This window comes from Exophiala mesophila (assembly GCF_000836275.1).
Source record: "Exophiala mesophila strain CBS 40295 unplaced genomic scaffold supercont1.3, whole genome shotgun sequence".
In the NCBI taxonomy this organism is placed as follows: domain Eukaryota; kingdom Fungi; phylum Ascomycota; class Eurotiomycetes; order Chaetothyriales; family Herpotrichiellaceae; genus Exophiala; species Exophiala mesophila.
In genome coordinates, this window is record NW_015622506.1 from 668,473 (window position 1) to 686,543 (window position 18,071).

General features: G+C 51.2%; 7 protein-coding genes across 7 annotated transcripts; 3 read left to right on the forward strand and 4 right to left on the reverse strand.

Annotated features, from left to right (window-relative positions):
- Nucleotides 1-30: 30 nt before the first annotated feature.
- On the forward strand, nt 31-2,301 carry PV10_03898 (uncharacterized protein). The gene is made up of 2 exons (XM_016368410.1): nt 31-735; nt 785-2,301. Exons 1-2 carry the CDS (start codon nt 169-171, stop codon nt 2,057-2,059), a joined length of 1,842 nt encoding a protein of 613 aa, XP_016224198.1. The 5' UTR covers nt 31-168; the 3' UTR covers nt 2,060-2,301.
- Nucleotides 2,105-4,083, reverse strand: PV10_03899 (uncharacterized protein). The gene has a single exon (XM_016368411.1). The coding sequence runs from the start codon at nt 3,991-3,993 to the stop codon at nt 2,467-2,469; it is 1,527 nt and encodes a 508-aa protein (XP_016224199.1). The 5' UTR covers nt 3,994-4,083; the 3' UTR covers nt 2,105-2,466.
- Nucleotides 4,084-4,219: 136 nt separating this feature from the next.
- Nucleotides 4,220-7,297, reverse strand: PV10_03900 (uncharacterized protein). Its single transcript, XM_016368412.1, has 3 exons — nt 6,283-7,297; nt 5,977-6,230; nt 4,220-5,923 (listed from the first exon to the last, which is right to left on the reverse strand). The coding sequence occupies exons 1-3, from the start codon at nt 7,059-7,061 to the stop codon at nt 4,458-4,460; spliced, it is 2,499 nt and encodes an 832-aa protein (XP_016224200.1). The 5' UTR covers nt 7,062-7,297; the 3' UTR covers nt 4,220-4,457.
- A 793-nt stretch (nt 7,298-8,090) lies between these two features.
- Nucleotides 8,091-11,371, reverse strand: PV10_03901 (uncharacterized protein). The gene is made up of 4 exons (XM_016368413.1): nt 10,835-11,371; nt 10,652-10,785; nt 9,288-10,600; nt 8,091-9,234 (listed from the first exon to the last, which is right to left on the reverse strand). Exons 1-4 carry the CDS (start codon nt 10,976-10,978, stop codon nt 8,588-8,590), a joined length of 2,238 nt encoding a protein of 745 aa, XP_016224201.1. The 5' UTR covers nt 10,979-11,371; the 3' UTR covers nt 8,091-8,587.
- A 185-nt stretch (nt 11,372-11,556) lies between these two features.
- Nucleotides 11,557-14,451, reverse strand: PV10_03902 (uncharacterized protein). The gene is made up of 2 exons (XM_016368414.1): nt 14,213-14,451; nt 11,557-14,159 (listed from the first exon to the last, which is right to left on the reverse strand). Exons 1-2 carry the CDS (start codon nt 14,223-14,225, stop codon nt 11,884-11,886), a joined length of 2,289 nt encoding a protein of 762 aa, XP_016224202.1. The 5' UTR covers nt 14,226-14,451; the 3' UTR covers nt 11,557-11,883.
- Nucleotides 14,452-14,867: 416 nt separating this feature from the next.
- PV10_03903 (uncharacterized protein) lies at nt 14,868-15,711 on the forward strand (the record flags this gene model as incomplete). Its single annotated transcript, XM_016368415.1, has 2 exons — nt 14,868-14,940; nt 14,996-15,711. The coding sequence occupies 2 exons, from the start codon at nt 14,868-14,870 to the stop codon at nt 15,709-15,711; spliced, it is 789 nt and encodes a 262-aa protein (XP_016224203.1).
- A 676-nt stretch (nt 15,712-16,387) lies between these two features.
- On the forward strand, nt 16,388-17,335 carry PV10_03904 (uncharacterized protein; the record flags this gene model as incomplete). Its single annotated transcript, XM_016368416.1, has 2 exons — nt 16,388-16,450; nt 16,505-17,335. The coding sequence occupies 2 exons, from the start codon at nt 16,388-16,390 to the stop codon at nt 17,333-17,335; spliced, it is 894 nt and encodes a 297-aa protein (XP_016224204.1).
- Nucleotides 17,336-18,071: the final 736 nt, after the last annotated feature.

An 18,071-nucleotide genomic window follows, 5' to 3' on the forward strand; every position in this document is an offset into this window, starting at 1 on the left:
AACAAGTCGTGCATTTCAATTCGAGATATTGAGTCTGGCCTCAACCACCCAACCCTGAGTCAGCCTCACATTCACAGGGCTTCACTACTTAACTGTTATCTTTCCCTCTAAACCGGTGACGCATTTGTTCACCTTATATGAGGTCGCTCTGGGAGGCAACCCTGGAACATGGACACTCAATCCATGTCCTCGTGTGAGGTCGCTCTTTCTCCTTCAGCAGGTGCTCCCTTGACGCCTTCCAAAAAGCGGAACTATCAAGGACTACTTCTTCACCAAGTACCTTTTGACTCTTGTGTTCTTTCTGGGGCCTCTCCATCTGTATCAGCACCGCGGGAATCATCTCCCGGCAGCCCCTTGTCTGACCTAGGAACAACCCCTGGCACGAGTCCACAAAAGGACAAGACGATGGCGCCTGATCCCAAGAAACGAAAACTTACATTTGCTGAGCGAGAGGTTGAGAAAGTCATCAAGAGACAAGAAAAAGAACAAAAAGAAAAGGAGAAGCTCGAAGCAAGGGCTGCAAAAGATGACGAGAAACGACGCAAAGAGGAAGAGAAGGATGCCGCTCGCAAGGCTCGGGAAGCTGTGAGAGAAGAAAGAAGGAAAGCCAAGGATGCCGTTCAGCAAGAAAAGGAGGCTGTGAGAGAAGAAAAAAAGAAAGCCAAAGACGCAGTTCAGCAAGAGAAGGAAGCCGAGAAGAAGCGCAAGGAGGCTGAAGTTCTCAAAAAGCAACAAGTATGCCGCAAAACTCATTCTTCATGACAATCGTGCTAACTTGGTCCAGTCACAAATGAGGATCGGTGCATTCTTTGCTCGCCCAGCTTCTGCTTCGACACCACCTACTACACCAGATATTCATTCAACCGGCCCTGTCAGCAGGAGATCATCAACTGCCTCCATCGATAGTGATATGCCTCTGGCCGGCACGGATACTCCGGTCAAAGCCACCAATCCTGAATTCAACAACTGGATCCTGCCCTTCTTCGTGAGCGACCTTGCCGAAGTAGCACCATTCAACCGCTTTCATCGCAGCGCCGGACCCCTCGGTCATGCCGAATTCCCGCTCAATCAAGGCACAGTACCTGAACCTCTTCGCTCAAGGTTTCGCCAAAGACAACGCAGACGGCCGATTCGACCGGTCAAGGCCATTATGGAACAGCTTGCTGTCATCTCAACGTCCGTTGACGATGTGGTTGACGATGATAGCTGTCTTGCATCAGTGCCGTACAAATATCTTCAATTTCGCGAAGACGTTCGTCCGCCATATCAAGGAACCTTCACGCGGGCAGTCTCATCAAAATGTTCATATAAATTAGCGCGAAACCCTGTGCATCGTGGACTGCCAGATATCAATTACGACTATGATAGTGAGGCGGAATGGGAAGAGCCCGAGGACGGCGATGACGATCTGATGGATGAGGATGAAATGTCGGAGGACGAAGCCGGTGAAGATGAGATGGATGACTTTCTAGACGACGAAGCCGAGCCAGTCAAGCGGCGCTTGCTTGTTGGTGAATTGGAGGCCAAGTCGAGTGGAGTATGCTGGGAAGGATCTGGCGTTCAGCCTGAAAACCAATTCGATCTGTCAGTATATCGCATGGATGTCCTTCACGATGCAACTTCTCTACCCATCGACCCGTATTCGACCGTGCATTGGAGTGACATTGGCAAGCCAAGTCCCAAGAAAAAAGAGAGCAAAAGTTCCGGATCTGGATCTGAGATGCAGCCTCCACGACTGCCACTTATGACACTGGATGCAAACACAGGAAATTTGATGCCACCAAGGGGCACACTCGGGACAGCCACTGAAGACGACAAGCCTGCGAAGGCTTTAGCAGGAGCCAAAGCCAAGAGCGGCACCAAGGCGGTCAAGATGGTTCCGTCGGATGTCCTCCCTGCGTTCAGAGCGGCAGTGGAGGGCAGCACATTGTCCAAGGTTGGATTGATCGAGGTGCTCAAGGACCAGTTCCCTAAATGCCCAAAGGACGCCATCAAAGACACATTGACTTCGATCGCGGTGAAGCAGGGAGGCAAAGACAAAAAGTGGATTTTGGTCTGAATGGCAACTCTCAACATCAGCTTCGGTGTGTTCTTTCTGGAAATTGCATGATATTATTACATGAAATGAGTGTCATGGGCTTCTGTTGGAACATTTGTTGAAGTCAAGCTTAGATGTTGCATTCGGGTTCCATCAAGACATGAAAGAAGTCGAACAATCTGGTTACGGGAACAGAAAGCATGAAAAAAGACCAAATCAATAATACTTGTAGCCGATGATGGTGGATGTTTGCAAGCAGAGAGCATGATCCAGCACAAAGCCAACATAGTGCATGGAGTTAGCTTTCTTCGTCTCAGAGATCCACATTGTTCCAAGGATCAGCAGGGGTTTTCAAGAACATATGTTCAGTCAGATGTGGAGCAGTATTGTCCCGTTCAAAAGGACTTCCTGGTCTCGAAGCATATATTTCACAGATTAAATTTCTGCATTCTCTCCTTGGTGACGAGATATTCGATGGGCAAAGCAGCATCCGCAGACGAGTTGGAAGGTTGAACTTCGTGTTCCTGTAGAAGGGTGCAATCTACGTCAACGGTCTTGAGACTCTGGAGGAGGAGGCGGGCGACATGACGGCCACTCAGCGGGGCATTAGGCATTCCATGTCCACTGTAGCCAGCGGCGATGAAGAGGCCCGGGTGATCAGGCACAGCACCGACCCATGGATGGCCATCTGCGGAACTGCCGATGATACCCGTCCATGAGGCCTGCAACTCGAGCTGGAGGTCAGAGTCATCTTTGGGCGGCGACAAAGTCTGGCCTTGGTGGCTACGGCTAGTTGTGTTCGAGGAGTTCCCAAGGTCCAACCGTGCAGGCAATGTTCGCAGATACTTCTCCACCTCTGGATCGACATAGCTATCGTCGCTGTTATAGTTGCCGTTGCCACTAGCATGCTGTCGTCCACCTCCGTACATGAGTTGCCCGCCTTGTGAGGCGATAGCGTGACGGTCCAGAGGATCAGGGTGAAAGTTCGAATCCGAGTCAGATATGGGCGCCTGTACCAAGTAGTCAGACATTTCGCGGTCCATACCTGCAACGCCGGAGAAGCCGTAGCTTTGGGGGATCAGCATCCGAGAGAACGGCGACGCTTGCGGCGGTATCAGTGCCGTCATTTGAGCTTGACGCGGGGAGATTAGCTTGCTGAAGCATGGGAGAAGATGGGACGTATAGCCATTGGTGGCGAGGAGTATATGGCGAGTTTGAACGGTGCCTCGATGGGTGACAATAGTATAGTCGCCAGATGAGCTCGATTGGATCTCGTTAACTGGCGTCTCGGTCTGCAGGTTGAGCTGTCCGCTAGCCTGATATCGATCGAGCAAATCCTGCCAGAGCCAAATGACGAGCTTATAAGGGCTCAGGCTAGCGGCGGTGGTCTGCACCAAGGCGCCAACAGCGTGAACGAGGTTCAGACGTGTCAACTCGTCCGGGTCTTCGACGACACGGACTTGGCCATTTGTCTGTTGAGGTGCGAGTTCGGTAGCCTGCTTCAAGGCCTCTTTGGCCTCTTCGAAGTAGGTTTGGTTCCAAAAGCCGATGCACGACTGTAGACGACGAAAGTCGCAGGGGATCTTCCTCGACTCGATCAGATTGGCGACGTGGTGGTAATTGCGGAGCTCCCAGGCGATGATGCCTGGTCGTTGCTCGTGGACGAGAGGAACCAGATGTCCGCCATTTCGACCAGTCGCGGCAGAACAGGTTGTCCGAGCATCAAGGACGAGCACATCAAGACCCTGTGATCGAGCTAGTAATTCATCCACGGCAAAGACGCTAGTAATGCCAGTACCAATGACAACGATGCTTGCTTTGGAAGGTAATGATGGGGTTGATCGGTGGTGAGATACTGGGTTGGGATGCGAGGTCTGCCAGAATGATTTAGTAGGATGGGATGAAGGAAGTGTGGCTGTCTCATTGGGGCCAATGGGGACGCCAGCATCGCCCATTTTGTTGAAATGTCTTGATTGAGAGTTGTGAATTCGACCGATCAAAAACCAGAAGAACAATGTAGTCGAAATTCGTTAGTGTAGATAGGGAACATACATACCTAGTAGGTACCTTTCATAGTAGTATGTACCTTATTATTTAAGTCGGAGATCTCCAGTCTGCACACCACATGTGAGCCACACGTGTCTCAGGACTCTTGATTCTCACTATACCACAGAGGCTCATCTCTCCGATCGCATTAGGAAGACATTTATTCATACTAGGATCCAATAAGGGTGGAATTATATAATATTCGGGGTATATTCATCGTGAACCGTAATGTCATTCATTCTTGGACACAACGCAGGAAATGAGATATCAACCACGACCAGATCTCTCCATAAAGCGCTTGCTAGGCCCGATTTCGTTTGGCACTAAAAGGAGACGATTCATCACTCACAGAGTAACCCAGAGTCAGGAATCATTACATCACATAGCTGCCCAGAGTGTTGTCTCCCCAGAGAGGAGCCTGTACATATTCTGCTGCTCGCTCTTGGAGATTTCCAAGATTCCAGTCGCTCGAGGACCCTGTACTGTCAGGAGTTATAGGACCCATGCCGACTGCACCAAGCCCCATCCCCATATTAGAACTTGCTACGGTCGTGGGAAGAGCTGGAGAGTATGGTTCTGCCTTGACGTTGAGGATACTCGGGTATTGTGACTGAGTGCTCGTTTGACCCTGTGTTGCATTGACTTCTGGCGATACATTGCTCCGCGTGCCCAGTATGTGATGCTTATTATTGGTCGGGGCAGTATGATAGTTGGCGGACTTGGGTTCTGGATTTGTTAGTGCGGCGTTGAGTTTGCCCAAGGCATTCAGTGATTTGGCCATGCTTCGTGCCCAATGGGGCGAGTCGATCATCTGTGCGCGCGTGGCAGAAAGAAGGTGGCGATCGGGACTGCTGAGAGCCTCGTTATTGAGCTGCATACCGTCAAATGTAGGGTCCTCCATGGTCCGTTGAGTCATGACTTTCTCGAGCTCGCGCAAAAGTGCCAGGATGCGGGGTTCTCGATTGGTTTCACCCAGAGTACCGAGTAAGAAGGCTGCTGAGATAGATCGCTGAATACCGATCCAAGACCTGGCCGCAAACTTGCTAAGAGAGTGTAGTTCGACATAGGCGGCAACAGTACCTTCGAGGTTCTTGATACATTCACGTCTGAATCGAGCACGGATATTGTTGGTGTCGGTGGCAGCCGGAGAACCAGCCGAGGCCTGAGATGATTTGCGATGTCGTGACGGCGGCGACTGGGCCGACGTGGTATGAGAGGAATGACAAGTCTCGGTTGACTCTTTCAGAGCCGGACGACACAGCTCGCTTGTGATGTATGAGCTGTGGAGCTTGAGTGCTAGACGCTCAAGGTGTTCTGTCATGAGATGGCAGTGTGAACGCTCGCGGAGATGTGACGCACCCTGAGCGACAATCTCGTTGATTTGTTCGGTATAACGTCTGATGGTGTCCCAGGTCATCTGCGAGCGAGGATGCAGAAGCCTTTCGCGGACAATCTCCTGGGTGAGGCGGATAATGGCAAACATGCTCTCAGCGTATGTTCTGTTTCCGGGCGAACTGAACTTGCCGTAGGGGATATCTGGAATGCACATGACGCTTGAAGTGGGCCGATCGTAGCTCACGGCAAAGTGCGAGTCTTGCCAGGCGAGTGCCCACCAAACCCGGCGCCGGATCCACTGTTCGCCTTCATCGTGAATGGGGGAATTGATTTGCAGGCCGATTGAAAAGGCCATGCGAAGGGTCATGCCGAGAAATATGTAAGCAACCCCGGGGTTCATGTTGTATGAGAGGACGTTCCCGATGATCAAGGATGCCTCGATCGTCTCGATACATGGGTGGGTCAGAAAATTTGACATGCGGAGAGCCTGGTACGAACAACATACTGGGGTGTGTTAATCCGCGAGGCCGAGGAACAAGACAGGGGAGGCAACTCACTGTAGACTTGAGACGTCAACTCTCGTTCTTTGGCTGGACGATCTGAGGATTGAGAACCCGAGGCAAAAACAGCAAACATCAAGCTAAGCCAGGGCAAAGATACTCCATATGGTTTGGTGGGGTCGATTTCCATGTTGTCTCTGACGTGGCGGCCGCGGTTGGATAGCATGAGAAACAGGGTGGTGGAGAATTTATGGGTGTCGGCGACGACGGGGTAGATGGTGCAGGCTACATCTCGATAGCAGATAAAAAATCTGTGAGGGTCAGCAATGATGACTTTGGCCTGTGGAGAGGTTCTAAACGTACTCGTTACACAGGTCATCGTCCGGGATGGCTTTGCATAGTCCAGCAACATCTTGCATGCTGGACTCGGTGCTCCAGAGGTCGACAAAAGGATATGTGGCGGATTCGTTGTCGAGACCTAGCTTTGGAAGAATATTCTCTTCGAGCAAGGTCCTGGCGGTGTCTTTGGTGGACTGTGATCGTCCAAGACCCATCATGTATGCAAGGACAGACCTCGAACCCAGATGCATCAACCCCATCTGGTTACTCGGGGCATGAATGCCATCGCGATCAGTTTCATCGCGACTGTGGGGCTCTGCCACCGCGTTGTCTTCTGCTGGGTGATGTGAGCGGGCAGGTGAGTGGCGGGCCAGTTGGGCACCCGCTCGCAATTCCTCGAGTTCCTTGTTGATGCGATCCCAATGCTCGCGGGGGACTGAGACGTTAGGTCCGCTCTGGGTGGCGGGGTCTAGAGTCGTGGAGGTTGCTTCTTCTGCTTGGAGCGGGCCCGTCAGAGCAATGCGTCGTTTCTTGGTAGGCCGCTCGTAGGAGCAGAGTTCTGGGTGGTCTCGCTTGACGCAAGAGTCACAAGGTAGGTTGCGGTCACACTTGACTTTTCGCCGATGACATGCATAACAGGCCTTGGGATCGCGGACTTTTCTCTTGTTGCGGATGATGGCATCTATTTCCTCCTGGTCCATCTCGATCTTGCCGTCGACGACAGAGTCATCCGGGTTGTCATCGCTATGGTAAGCGTTGGCTGTGTCATTCGCAGCGGTCGGGGAGGAACGTCGAGGGTCCATGTCATGTGGAAGTGCTGAGGGTGGTAATAGGTGGTAGGTGGCAAGGAGGGTGTGTTTGGACAGACCAGGGAGGACTATGTAGACATAGCGAAGGAGAGGGCGAATTGGCGGTTAGATCCTTTGGCAAAGACGGAGAAAAGCAAAAGCGTAATGTGTCGAGTTGAGGAGGTGGAGTAGAGAGCTGAAAGCAAAGAGAACATGAATGTATGGTAAAGAGCAGAGTAGAGCAATGAGAGTGTATGGCGCATGATGGAACGAGGAATGAGTAAAGAGTAAAGGCATCTTCTCCCCGCTGGATTGGAACTAGAAAGAATCGAGTTTAGTTCGACCTCCGGACCTCCAGACCCTTTGAGACGTTGAAATGATGAAATAATGAGACGATGAGGCAATGAAAGGTGCGGGCGATCGGATCCGTGGATCCACTGTCGTTGAGCTGGGATAGGCGCCTAATCAGTGCCTAATGTTACTACGGAGTAAGTAGTAGTTTAGTCTATATCCTCAATGCCCAGGGATCAACGACGCCCGAGTGCCGCCCCCACCAACCGCCCAGAGTGCCAAGCTAGAGCCTAACAACTCTAGATCTCCAGGCTTCGGTTCAGCCTAATTTGAAAAGTGTCCCATCAATAACCAAAGTCAGTGATCTACCTAGGTAGGTAGGCACGCTAGATGCCTACCAATGTATGTCCAAGCGACCTACCTACGGCCATCAAGGTATCTAGGTACAGATGTATTGTCTGCAAAAGGAGAATAAATGGTTCTGTGCACTGGGCTTGAATCTTGACAATCTCACAGATACGACCCTAAGTAGTACTACTCTCTTTCACTTCGGATAGAAAAGATGGAATGTGTAAACGGCTGCACACGGGTCCAGTCACATGTGTCCACTTATAAGCCACCAAATATGATCCTCGATATGGTCCTCGATACGAAAACACAAGCGAGGGGATCCCAGGTTGTCAGCTCAAAGATTGTTCTTGTCAGTGTACACCGTCATTCCTTAAAACAGTCACTGATGCAGAGATGATTGATTGACCTGTCATTTTTCTACTACATCAAGCCAGCCATGTAATTGTTAACGGTATCCTTAGTCTCAACAGCCTGGTTCTACTCTGCAGCATCCTGGACCGTTCGTGCAGTCCTCTCGATGCATAGATACACACCAAACACACACAGGGCATAAAGGGGATTCATGGCCACGCGGAACTATCATTCTTTCAGTCCAAATGCTTTTTTTTTTCAATACCCGCCATGTGATAACGCCAGGATACTGTGTCAATCGTAGTACAGCATTATATGAGAATCATCTGTTTCATCTCACACGCATCGTCTTCACCACTCCCCTCCCCATTTCACTGTCCATGGATCAATGCCCAATGCTAGCGTATCCATCCTCGCAACCATCACCCAAACCATCACCCATCAAGGTCGATGCTCTGTTATGGTGATACTCCGACTTGATTTAGGTCAGTTCCTTTTGGGCTCTGCAGGGCTGCACCCAGGAGACCTTGTCACGTGCCTTTCACCGGTCAAGCATCAGAGATTCTCCATCGGCTGAACCACTTGAGATAGGCGTATTGGCGGTTGCTTCCTTGCATCCCAAACACGATGGGGCTGAACAGGACAAATAGCCCAATCACCGCGGCATAGAGAACAAAATAAAATCCCCACCGGACCTTTTTGTTCAACCGTTGTGTGGTCCAGTCAACCGAAAACCCGGCCACAAGAATTGCAAAGTACAGCGCTGGGTAATAATGGTGCACATATGTCACTCGTCCCATAATCACAAAGGGGAGATAATGTAATACCCAGCCCACCGCAGGATAGATGCCTGCATAAAGAATATGGTCAATGTCCGACTGCTTGAGCTCGTTGTAGCCTCTCTGCCATCGGATCAAGTGCCACAACACAATCAGGCCAATCACACCAATCGACGCCGTAGACCCCCAGTACACCAGCGGGTTGCCCAACAGGAAGTACTTGGTCACAGCATCGTCCCACGAACACATTCGCAGGCCAACGTGCAGGATCGGCCATTGCCAAAATTTCGAGGCAAGGTCGTCTTGTTTGTCAGGATCCGGTACCAGCGCATTGTTGGACGTCATCATCGCCACGTTGAGATGAATAAAATCTTTGAAAAATGGCGACCGGTAATTCTTGGCTTCTCCTGGGGGCACTGTATCAAGTTAGTAATGTCCCGCAGACCCTGTACAAGATCCATTGACTTACAGCGTTCATTGATGTGAGACTCGACATTCCAATGTGTATACACATCACGCGAACTGGGCTTCTTCACACAAGTTGTTTCAATCTGCTTGAAGCCCCATTGTGGTAGATTGACCGTCCCAGCCCGGAGGTAACATCCAAGCTCTACATGCTTCAAGCGGAAGCTGGTAGCCAATGTTCTGATGCGAGACCGATCCGACGACATGGCGTCACTGACAACCTCAATCTGCCAATGATCCTTCTCATCACCCACTGTCGTGTTGCCATAGCATGATACTTCATAGTCGGCCTTGGTCACGGGAGCAGCAACCGCATGTGAATGGAGATTCCGTCCAGTCTGTGCATGAATTAGTCGAATGACTTGCTTGTCCCGGACATAGCTCAAAGGCGCTTCCGGGTCAAAGATGAGTTGGCTGCGGTTGGGCCACAGGAACCAGTCATTGTTTGCATCCTTGTGGTGATAACAAGTGATTTGCTGCTGGCCGCTCCCCTCGGGGTATGTTTGAACGTGAGAATGTAACAAGCCCCCGCCGTATCCCATGTTCTTGAGCGTGACCTTGGAGCCCAAGGCCAATTCGAGTGGCGAGTCCTTGCCGACCTCGGTGCCGCGGAGATTGGCTTGAAACAAGGAAGACATCTGAGCATCGCCCGGCCCCGAGTTTTCGAGGATCAGAAAGTGGATGTAGAAAGAAAACATGTAGACGAGGAGCGGAATGACAATCAAGCCAACTACCCGGGCAACCACGTGGCTAGCCAACTCCAACTTGGGCATTTTGAGGTCGCCAAACTTGTTCCACAAATCCTGCGCAGTGTAAAGGCCAACCAGCGACGTGACAAAGAAACCAACCCATTTGACACTGCAGACGCAGCCAATGCTGAGTCCCGTCAGGATCAGCCAGACGAACCATTCCACCGAAAAGCTCTTGTTCTGAAGACGGTGGAATTTTGCCCAACATGCAACTGTGGTGAAGGTGAAGCACAGGAGCATGGAGTCGAGGAGGATGAAGCGTGAGATTGTCGCGTACGAGTTCTCGCATAGGACCATCAAGGTGACGAGCCAGACAGTTGGTCGGCTGAGGCGCAGTTCTCGGGCGGTGAAATATGCTAGGGGAATTGTGACTACGCCAAACAGGGCATTGAAAACGCGCATAAAGGTGTAGTTGAGGTGGGCCGGATAAGTCTCACCGGACTTGAACTCAAAAGACCCGTTGTAACCAGCAAGATAGCCTGACAAGCCCACTAGCATCTTGCCCAGAGGGGGGTGCACATCGAAGTAGAACTCGCGCTTGAGGTAGTGGGAGCCGAATTTACCGAAACTGTCGACTTGTTAACATGCGACCGACAGGGAGATAGCTAATAGAACATACTGAGCTTCATCCCAAGTCACAATTGGAGACAGTCCGATCTTCCACAACCTTGTAAACAGGGCGAACATTGTGAATATGACTGGGGCAATAATAAACTCCCACTCGTCCAGCGTAGCGAGGACGCCAGTGTTGGGCTGTGGCGGTCAGTATTTCCTTCAACCAAGCCATATCAAACGAACGCACCTTTGTAACCTTCTTCTTGTCCTCTGCCTCTAACTTGTAGACATGCTGACCATTTGTGTCTTCATAGCTGGCAACATTTCTTCGACGCAAGTCGGCCTCATTCCTGCCAGCACCGGTGGTGTAGCCGGCATTGGCAGCTGCCATTGTGTAATTGATGGTGAAAAGATAGTGTCAGCAGTGGACACGAGGAGTTGAAGCGTAAGGCTAGGGCCTCTCAATTGCTGAACCAGAAATGTGTCGTTGAGAATCCTGGGAGATCGCTGGATGGAAATGTGGTCAAAGAATTGAGGCGGACGGATGGCTCCGGTATGGAAAAGTTGATAATGCCTGAGGCCCAAGAAAAGAAGAAGATAAATGACCAAGTGGCCCGAGTATGTGAAAAAATGGAAAGGGGATGGAGCGAGTGTAGAAGAAAGTGATGTTGAGATTCACGGCAAAGCCATCTGGCCCATGTGCATCAACAGGAGGAGCGATTGCAGTTGAAGCAACGTGTCGAAGAGGAAGAGCTTGGCGCGACTCGGACAGAGAGTGGGCGCGACGCAGGGAGGAAGAGCACCTGAGAGTCGTAAGAGCCTAGAAAGGGTTAAGTGATGGAGCCGGCAGCTGTCAAAGGGGGTTCGAGGGGCCTAAAGAGGGGCCGAGGGGGCTTCTAAGGGCTCGCTCAGCCTGTAGGACACCATTCCTGCTGCTGTTCTCCTTACCCAACACCATGACTGTAGGTACTCAGCAGGTTGACATTACTGGCAGTTGTTAGCTGATTTGACTTCCCTCAAAAGGAGGCCACGCCTCTTTAGGGCTCCAAGACCGTAAAATTCATTGCCCTCCCATGTCAGAATGGTATGGCTAGTTGAACCTTGGATCATAAATAGCATTTCCTCCCCTTGATAAGTTTAGAAGACGTCACCCTCCAAAATTGTCACTCTAACCTCAGAGTGCTCAATGGGCCCGCTCATATTTGTTGGCACGCGTAGCTGAAGCTGCCGCCACCACTACCTAATGCTGTCTACCTTATGCAATCGTCGCATCCATCTTCATGGAGCGTTTCCATGTCAGGCCAGACTGACAGGTCCTCTGGTGGTCTCATCGTCTCCGAATAAATGCCCGGCTTCTCGGCAATATCGGACCTCCCCTTGACCGCTGCTTCCTACTTCGCTTCCCCAACAAACCACCAGAGCGTCAACAATGCAGGCAAGAACTCCTTCCATCGCACCCAGTATCCCCCAGCCAATGGCCCCAGCAATCAAGCCGACAATATATGCATAGAGACTACCCCGGACCCCAGATCCTTCTAGTTTCAGCGTGCGTGCAGTTGAAACCCAACCCCCAAATCCAAGTGCGAGCGACATGATGAAGCGCGTTGCGTGCAGCACGAGTTTGGCCAATCGATATGGCAACAGGGGCGATGCGTCTCCGCTCCAACCATCTCGTGCATGGCCACGGCTGTAACGAAAGGTATTTGGGTGCAGTGAAGTCGACGCATCTCCTGGTGCGAGGTAATGCATCTGTGTGAGACCTCGGGCGCTGATCCTTAACGGCTGTGAATGGATTGCGGCGTAGGTGAGGGTCAAAGGGTTGATGAGAATGCTCACGGGGCTTGGAATGAACGAGTACATGGCCACCCCAATCAACATGGTCAGTCGCCTCGGTAAGACTAGCAACGGCAGTCTGACCATCAGGCCAAGGGCCATGAACATGGATATAGTTCCAAACAAGGTGGTGGCCGAATGGTGTACGGCAGCTTTGACAATGGCTTGCGAGGTGGGTGCAGGAATGGCTAGCCGGTGAAAGTACCACTGAGAGACGGTGGCAGAGGTGATTGTACGTTGAAACCCAAATGCGATTGCAATCGTCCATAGATAGACAATGATAAAGTAGACTCCAACCCACCAGGTCGATGTGTCGATGACGAACTTGGTGATCGCCGACCGAGTGCTAGGATGACCTCCTAGAAAGACTCTGGTGAACATGGAAAGCCAGACCCATGTAAAAGCCACGATGAAGCCGAGAACTGCGAATCCGACCAAGACCAATGCTGGGTTAGCGGCGAGGACTCTCGTAGCAAATTCAAGGATTGAGATCGCCTTCTGCATCACCAGCCTTCCGCGGAACACGGCCAAAATCCACAGGGTCGCCATGGCAGCTGGAACGATGGCACTCCATCTCATGATTGTGTCCTGGATGCTTGATCCATGCCAGGCGCCTTTGAAGCTGGATATGAATGGATAAAGCGAAAAGGAGTAGAGTATGACGGGCACAGCAACAACAATACCGTAAACCAGGTTTCGGACATAAGACCGGAGAGCTGCAAGCCAGAACAATGAAACGAAAGTCGCTACGAGGGTATAAGTCGCTAAGAGATAAAAAGATTTGTGCAATGTCGTGTAGATGGTGTCACCCAGAGGAGGCGTGCCTTTGCCGGGTGGTTCTGTGTGGAGGAAGACCAGGAACCAGGTTGTGAACATGGCGGCGAGGGCAAGGAGGTATATCTGGCCGAAGAAAAAATCGTGTCGCGGTTGTTGATCTTGACTTTGTGGCACACTAGCGGGAGAGGGATGATTTTCGTCCTGGAAGCTGCCAGATTCATAGAGAGGTTGTTGCATAGAGAAATCCTCATCCGAATCTCCCAAGGCATCCGGGGACCTGATCTCCGCCTTCCCTGACTTTAGTCGCTGCACAGATGGTGGATTCTCAATAAGATCTTCTGGAGGGTCGTCATCGTAGTCGCTGCGCAGTGTGTCCCCAAGTCCGACATCAACCATGAGCCCTCTGGAGGACGTGGGACTAGAAGGATCCGGTTGTGATTCTGTCGATTCGGCCAAATCGGCTAGGTGAGGTGATGTTCTGCGGGGGGGATTACCGCCACCGTGCCATGAGCTTTTGATGCCGCCCGTATGGCCATAGCGGTGTTGGGGAGCATGCCCACTATGAGTGCTGTCTCCAATAACACTCGACCCGCTTCCGTCACCTGCATCGGAAGACTCCTTGAGATCACTGGCGCCTAGTTGCCTCCGCGAGCGTTGAAGAGCATAATAGTCCGCTATTTCTCGTTCATGTTCTTCCTCGTCATTCTCTTCACGGAACTCATCCGTGGCGCTGTAGAACAAGGGAGCCTGCTGTGGATTGAGGCGGGATGCAAAGGGAAAAGCCGATAGCTGAGAGGAGGTTGGCTGGTAGGGGTTGGGTACTCGAGGGTTGGACGACTTCGAGGCAGGAGGTGGTCGTGCGGATTGATTTTGACGCCTTACTCGGGCATCGGCACTCCGCCGCTCATCGGTGGGAGCAAAACTGATGCGAGATTGGGACTGGGCGAGGAATCTCGACGCATCTAACAGCTTGTCAATACACTGTTGCATGGGGGTCAACTGGCAACGGGCATACATTCTGAGAACATGATGCCCGCGAGACGATGACTCGAGTGTCACGCGGGCAATCAATCGGTGGCTAGGTAATAATATAAGGCGCGATAAGGGAATATCCAGGCAAAACGAGCTGTTGTGATGCTGAGGTGGCTTATGTCTGATGCGGCAGAGAATAGTTGCAGTAAATTCAAGCCAAGATATGGAGACAACTGTTGGTGTTACAGGACAAACGTGTCGTGGTATCGATGGAGGTTGGGATGTTGGAGGTGAATTATGAGTCTCGATAGCCCGTGTCACTGCTCGAATTATGACAAAAGGCATGATTGGGTTACAGTGGAGTGGCGGAGGTGTTCATGAGGCCCGTGTGCCTCCCGGTAGCCCCTCAGCGGTCTGCCGTTTGCTGGATTTGCTGGCACGTGAGAATACCACTCCGGATGCAGCCTGGCAGCCCGTAGTGCACGGTGCAGTGCATGAGTGCCTTAGGTACCTGCCTAGGTAGGTACCTAAACCTGCAGGCATTGACCGGGACTCGAAAATCATGGGTGTCTTTATTGGCCCGAGGGCCTCTCGAGGCCTGATACTGTCGCCACACAACTCACGACTCAGGGCAAAGACCTAGCCCTTATACTTACAGATATCATCGTCAACCTTGGATTTCATCTCCCGTCTGATTCATGCCGGTTACAACTCCAGTGCCGACATTGCCATGGAACTACATTGCAAAGTTGGTTTGCATTGGTGATTCTGGTATGCAGCAGTCTCTTTTCATCTCCATCACACTCATGTTTTAACCATGCTCTAGGGACTGGCAAGTCCAGCTTGACTGTTCGACTGTGTGAAGGACGCTTCTCCGCCACCCACGATGTTACCATTGGCGTCGAGTTCGGGTCTCGAATTGTGCCCGTCGGTCCTCCAGCCAACGCATCTCTGGGCATTGGGGCTCCCAGCGGCATTGCTTCACGCACCGACCCTAGTCAGCAGAAGAAGATGAAATTATCATTATGGGATACGGCAGGTCAAGAAACATACAAGAGCATAACTAGGAGCTACTTCCGAGGCGCGTCGGGTGCGTTGTTGGTTTTTGACATAACAAGACGGAGCAGTTTTGAGTCTGTAACGTCATGGCTAAATGACTTGCGGCAGATTGCGGAAGAGGGCATCGTGGTGATACTCGTGGGGAACAAATCCGATCTGGCAAATCAGAGCGTCGATATCGAAGGCAAGACGAAGCGTGCTGTGACAAGAGAAGAGGCAGAGGACTGGTGTCGGCGGGAAAACGTGGTTAAATATGTCGAAACCAGCGCCAAAAACGGAGAGGGCGTCGAAAGGGCTTTTCTCGAAGTGGCAGAGAGGATTTATCAGAACATCGAGGCTGGCAAGTACGATCTGAATGATCGAAGAAGTGGAGTGAAGGGCTATGGCACTGGTACTGGAAGAAATGATACCAAAGGTGCTCCAAAGACGGTCAACCTCACCATGAATGATGCTGTCAAAGGCAACGGAAGAAATTGTTGTTGAGCATGACACTTTTCACCATTCGACTACTGTTTGCGACTCCCCTGCAGCCAGGTTGACACGATTCAAACGCTCTCGACGCCATTAGCCACTATAATATGCGAATGCCGACGAGGATCAATCACAACGCACAGAAGAGTGCGGCAGCGAGGGTGGACCACTGGACGATATAAAGTCCATGAACATTGGTTGGTCGTTATTATGCCACTCCGATATATCCCATCTCATGTTCATGAGCGGGTGAAGACCTTATCGCCTCCAAAACGCGGGTGCTGCACACGAAAGATACACGGACAAACGCGTGATCGGATTACCCGCGCACGTCATTATTATTGGAGAGATTAAAGGTTGAAGCAAGTGATTTGCGGTGTCCAGCTCGGATTGCGTCGTTCGTACTTGTTACCCCACCGGCCCACCTCCGCCCACATTATAATACACCTCTGAACCCATCATCCACAGAAGCTTTCAAATACCAACAAGACTCCAGCAAGATTCCTCCAAGATTCTTCGGATCCCAATAACCTTGACTTGTCCGTTCTCACCAGCAATCAGAAAGGCCACTCTTTGTCTTGATCGACATATTGAAGTAATTCCACTTAAAGACTCTTCAAACAACACCTAATCGAGCCCAGAGCGCTTCTCGGCAAAGTCTACCCGAATCCTCTACCGCGTACTCAATATGGCCAAGTTAGATGTGTCCATCCCGGACCTAGAGCTCCCGGATGGTAACAAGATTCCCATTGTCAGTAGACTCGACACTATAGGAGCAGATTAATGACTGATAGAGTTTGAGTAGATCGGATATGGTACGGGTACGGCGTGGTTTAAAACAGACTCCAACTCTCCCAAGGACCAGAAGTTGATTGATTCGACCAAGACTGCCATTTCCATCGGGTACACCCATCTCGATGGCGCCGAGGTATACAACACAGAGGAGGAGTTGGGAGATGCTATCAAGCAAAGCAAAGTACCGCGAGAGAAACTCTTTGTCACCACAAAGGTTATCACCAACATCAAGGACATCCCGGCAGCCATCGACATCAGTTTGAAGAAACTGGGCCTGGACTATGTTGACTTGTATCTCATTCATGCCCCATTTTTTGCAAAGGAGGACCCTGCAGAATTGCAGCAGAAATGGGCACAGATTGAACAAGTGGCGGCCAGCGGCAAGGCAAAGAGCATTGGGGTCAGCAACTTCTTGAAGCCCCATCTTGATGCCATCTTGGAGACAGCCAAGGTACGACCTGCCATCAACCAAATCGAGTTCCATCCGTATTTGCAACATGGGGATTTGCTGGCCTACCACAAGAACAAGGACATCAAGGTCGCGGCCTACGGTCCTCTAATCCCCATTACTCGGGGATCGGGAGGACCATTGGACCCGTTGCTGGATTCTTTGGCCAAGAAGTATGCTGTCAACCCTGGCGAGATCCTTTTGAGATGGGTCATTGATCAAGGCGTTGTCGCGATCACCACCAGCTCAAAGGAGCAGCGGCTCAGTGACTACCTGAGAGCGCTGACTTTTAAATTGACGCCTAAAGAGGTCGAGGAGATATCTAATATTGGGAAGAGCCATCATCTTAGAGGGTTTTGGAACGATAAATTTGACAAGGATGACCGATCTTGAAAAGGTCACGGAAGTGGTGGGAAAATGATGTGTTGACGATGATGCAACCTTTGACTGTCATGGTAGCTAGGTGCTTGGGTACCTAAATTGGGAGAGGTGCGAAAAAAGTCGCCTGAGCCTCAGACACTGTACCTATTATTATTGTACCCCAATGAACCCCCACAAGAACTGCTCAGAGACAATTATTATTACTGCTAGGTAGCACTGGTACCTACCTATGTAGGTACCTTAGCTGGGTGCCTACTCCGTAGGTACCTTTTGTGCCTTGGATCCTCATGGGTACCTTAAACAGCGGCCCCTCGGCCCCTCTAGGTACCTATTATTAGAACCACACAACAGACTTTTTGAAGACAAGTTTGACTCAATAATTCCATGTCACTATCGTGTCAAGCTGTACCCGTTCATCGTTCAAAACCCCAGTTCTATGCAGTCGGGAGACTATGGGAATGGTAGAATGGCACAGGCCATCGAGATTCACTCCGCCTCCAAAGCATCATTCGATCCAACGTGGACAGCTGATCGTGATATTTGCTCCCCTTCGCCCCTCAGGAACACGAGCTGGAGGCCACTATGACGCATCTGGGGAACGCCCTCCAGCGTCAATCGTCGCCCGTGCGATGGTCCCCCCGATCCCTTGCTTCCGACCTTCACATGTTGGGTTTGTTGCTCGTGATGGCATCAGGATCTCCAGGCACACTGGACCTGGGGACCACTTTGAACTGAACGACGTGCAGAA

Coding starts and splice junctions, on each gene's coding strand:
- PV10_03898 (XM_016368410.1), top strand. CDS start 169: ATGGACACTCAATCCATGTCCTCGTGTGAGGTCGCTCTTTCTCCTTCA. Junction 736..784: donor AAGTTCTCAAAAAGCAACAA/GTATGCCGCAAA, acceptor AACTTGGTCCAG/TCACAAATGAGGATCGGTGC.
- PV10_03901 (XM_016368413.1), bottom strand. CDS start 10,978: ATGGCAGCTGCCAATGCCGGCTACACCACCGGTGCTGGCAGGAATGAG. Junction 10,786..10,834: donor ACAAGAAGAAGGTTACAAAG/GTGCGTTCGTTT, acceptor TGACCGCCACAG/CCCAACACTGGCGTCCTCGC. Junction 9,235..9,287: donor GTCTCACATCAATGAACGCT/GTAAGTCAATGG, acceptor AACTTGATACAG/TGCCCCCAGGAGAAGCCAAG.
- PV10_03899 (XM_016368411.1), bottom strand. CDS start 3,993: ATGGGCGATGCTGGCGTCCCCATTGGCCCCAATGAGACAGCCACACTT.
- PV10_03900 (XM_016368412.1), bottom strand. CDS start 7,061: ATGGACCCTCGACGTTCCTCCCCGACCGCTGCGAATGACACAGCCAAC. Junction 6,231..6,282: donor GACGATGACCTGTGTAACGA/GTACGTTTAGAA, acceptor TGACCCTCACAG/ATTTTTTATCTGCTATCGAG. Junction 5,924..5,976: donor GTTGACGTCTCAAGTCTACA/GTGAGTTGCCTC, acceptor AACACACCCCAG/TATGTTGTTCGTACCAGGCT.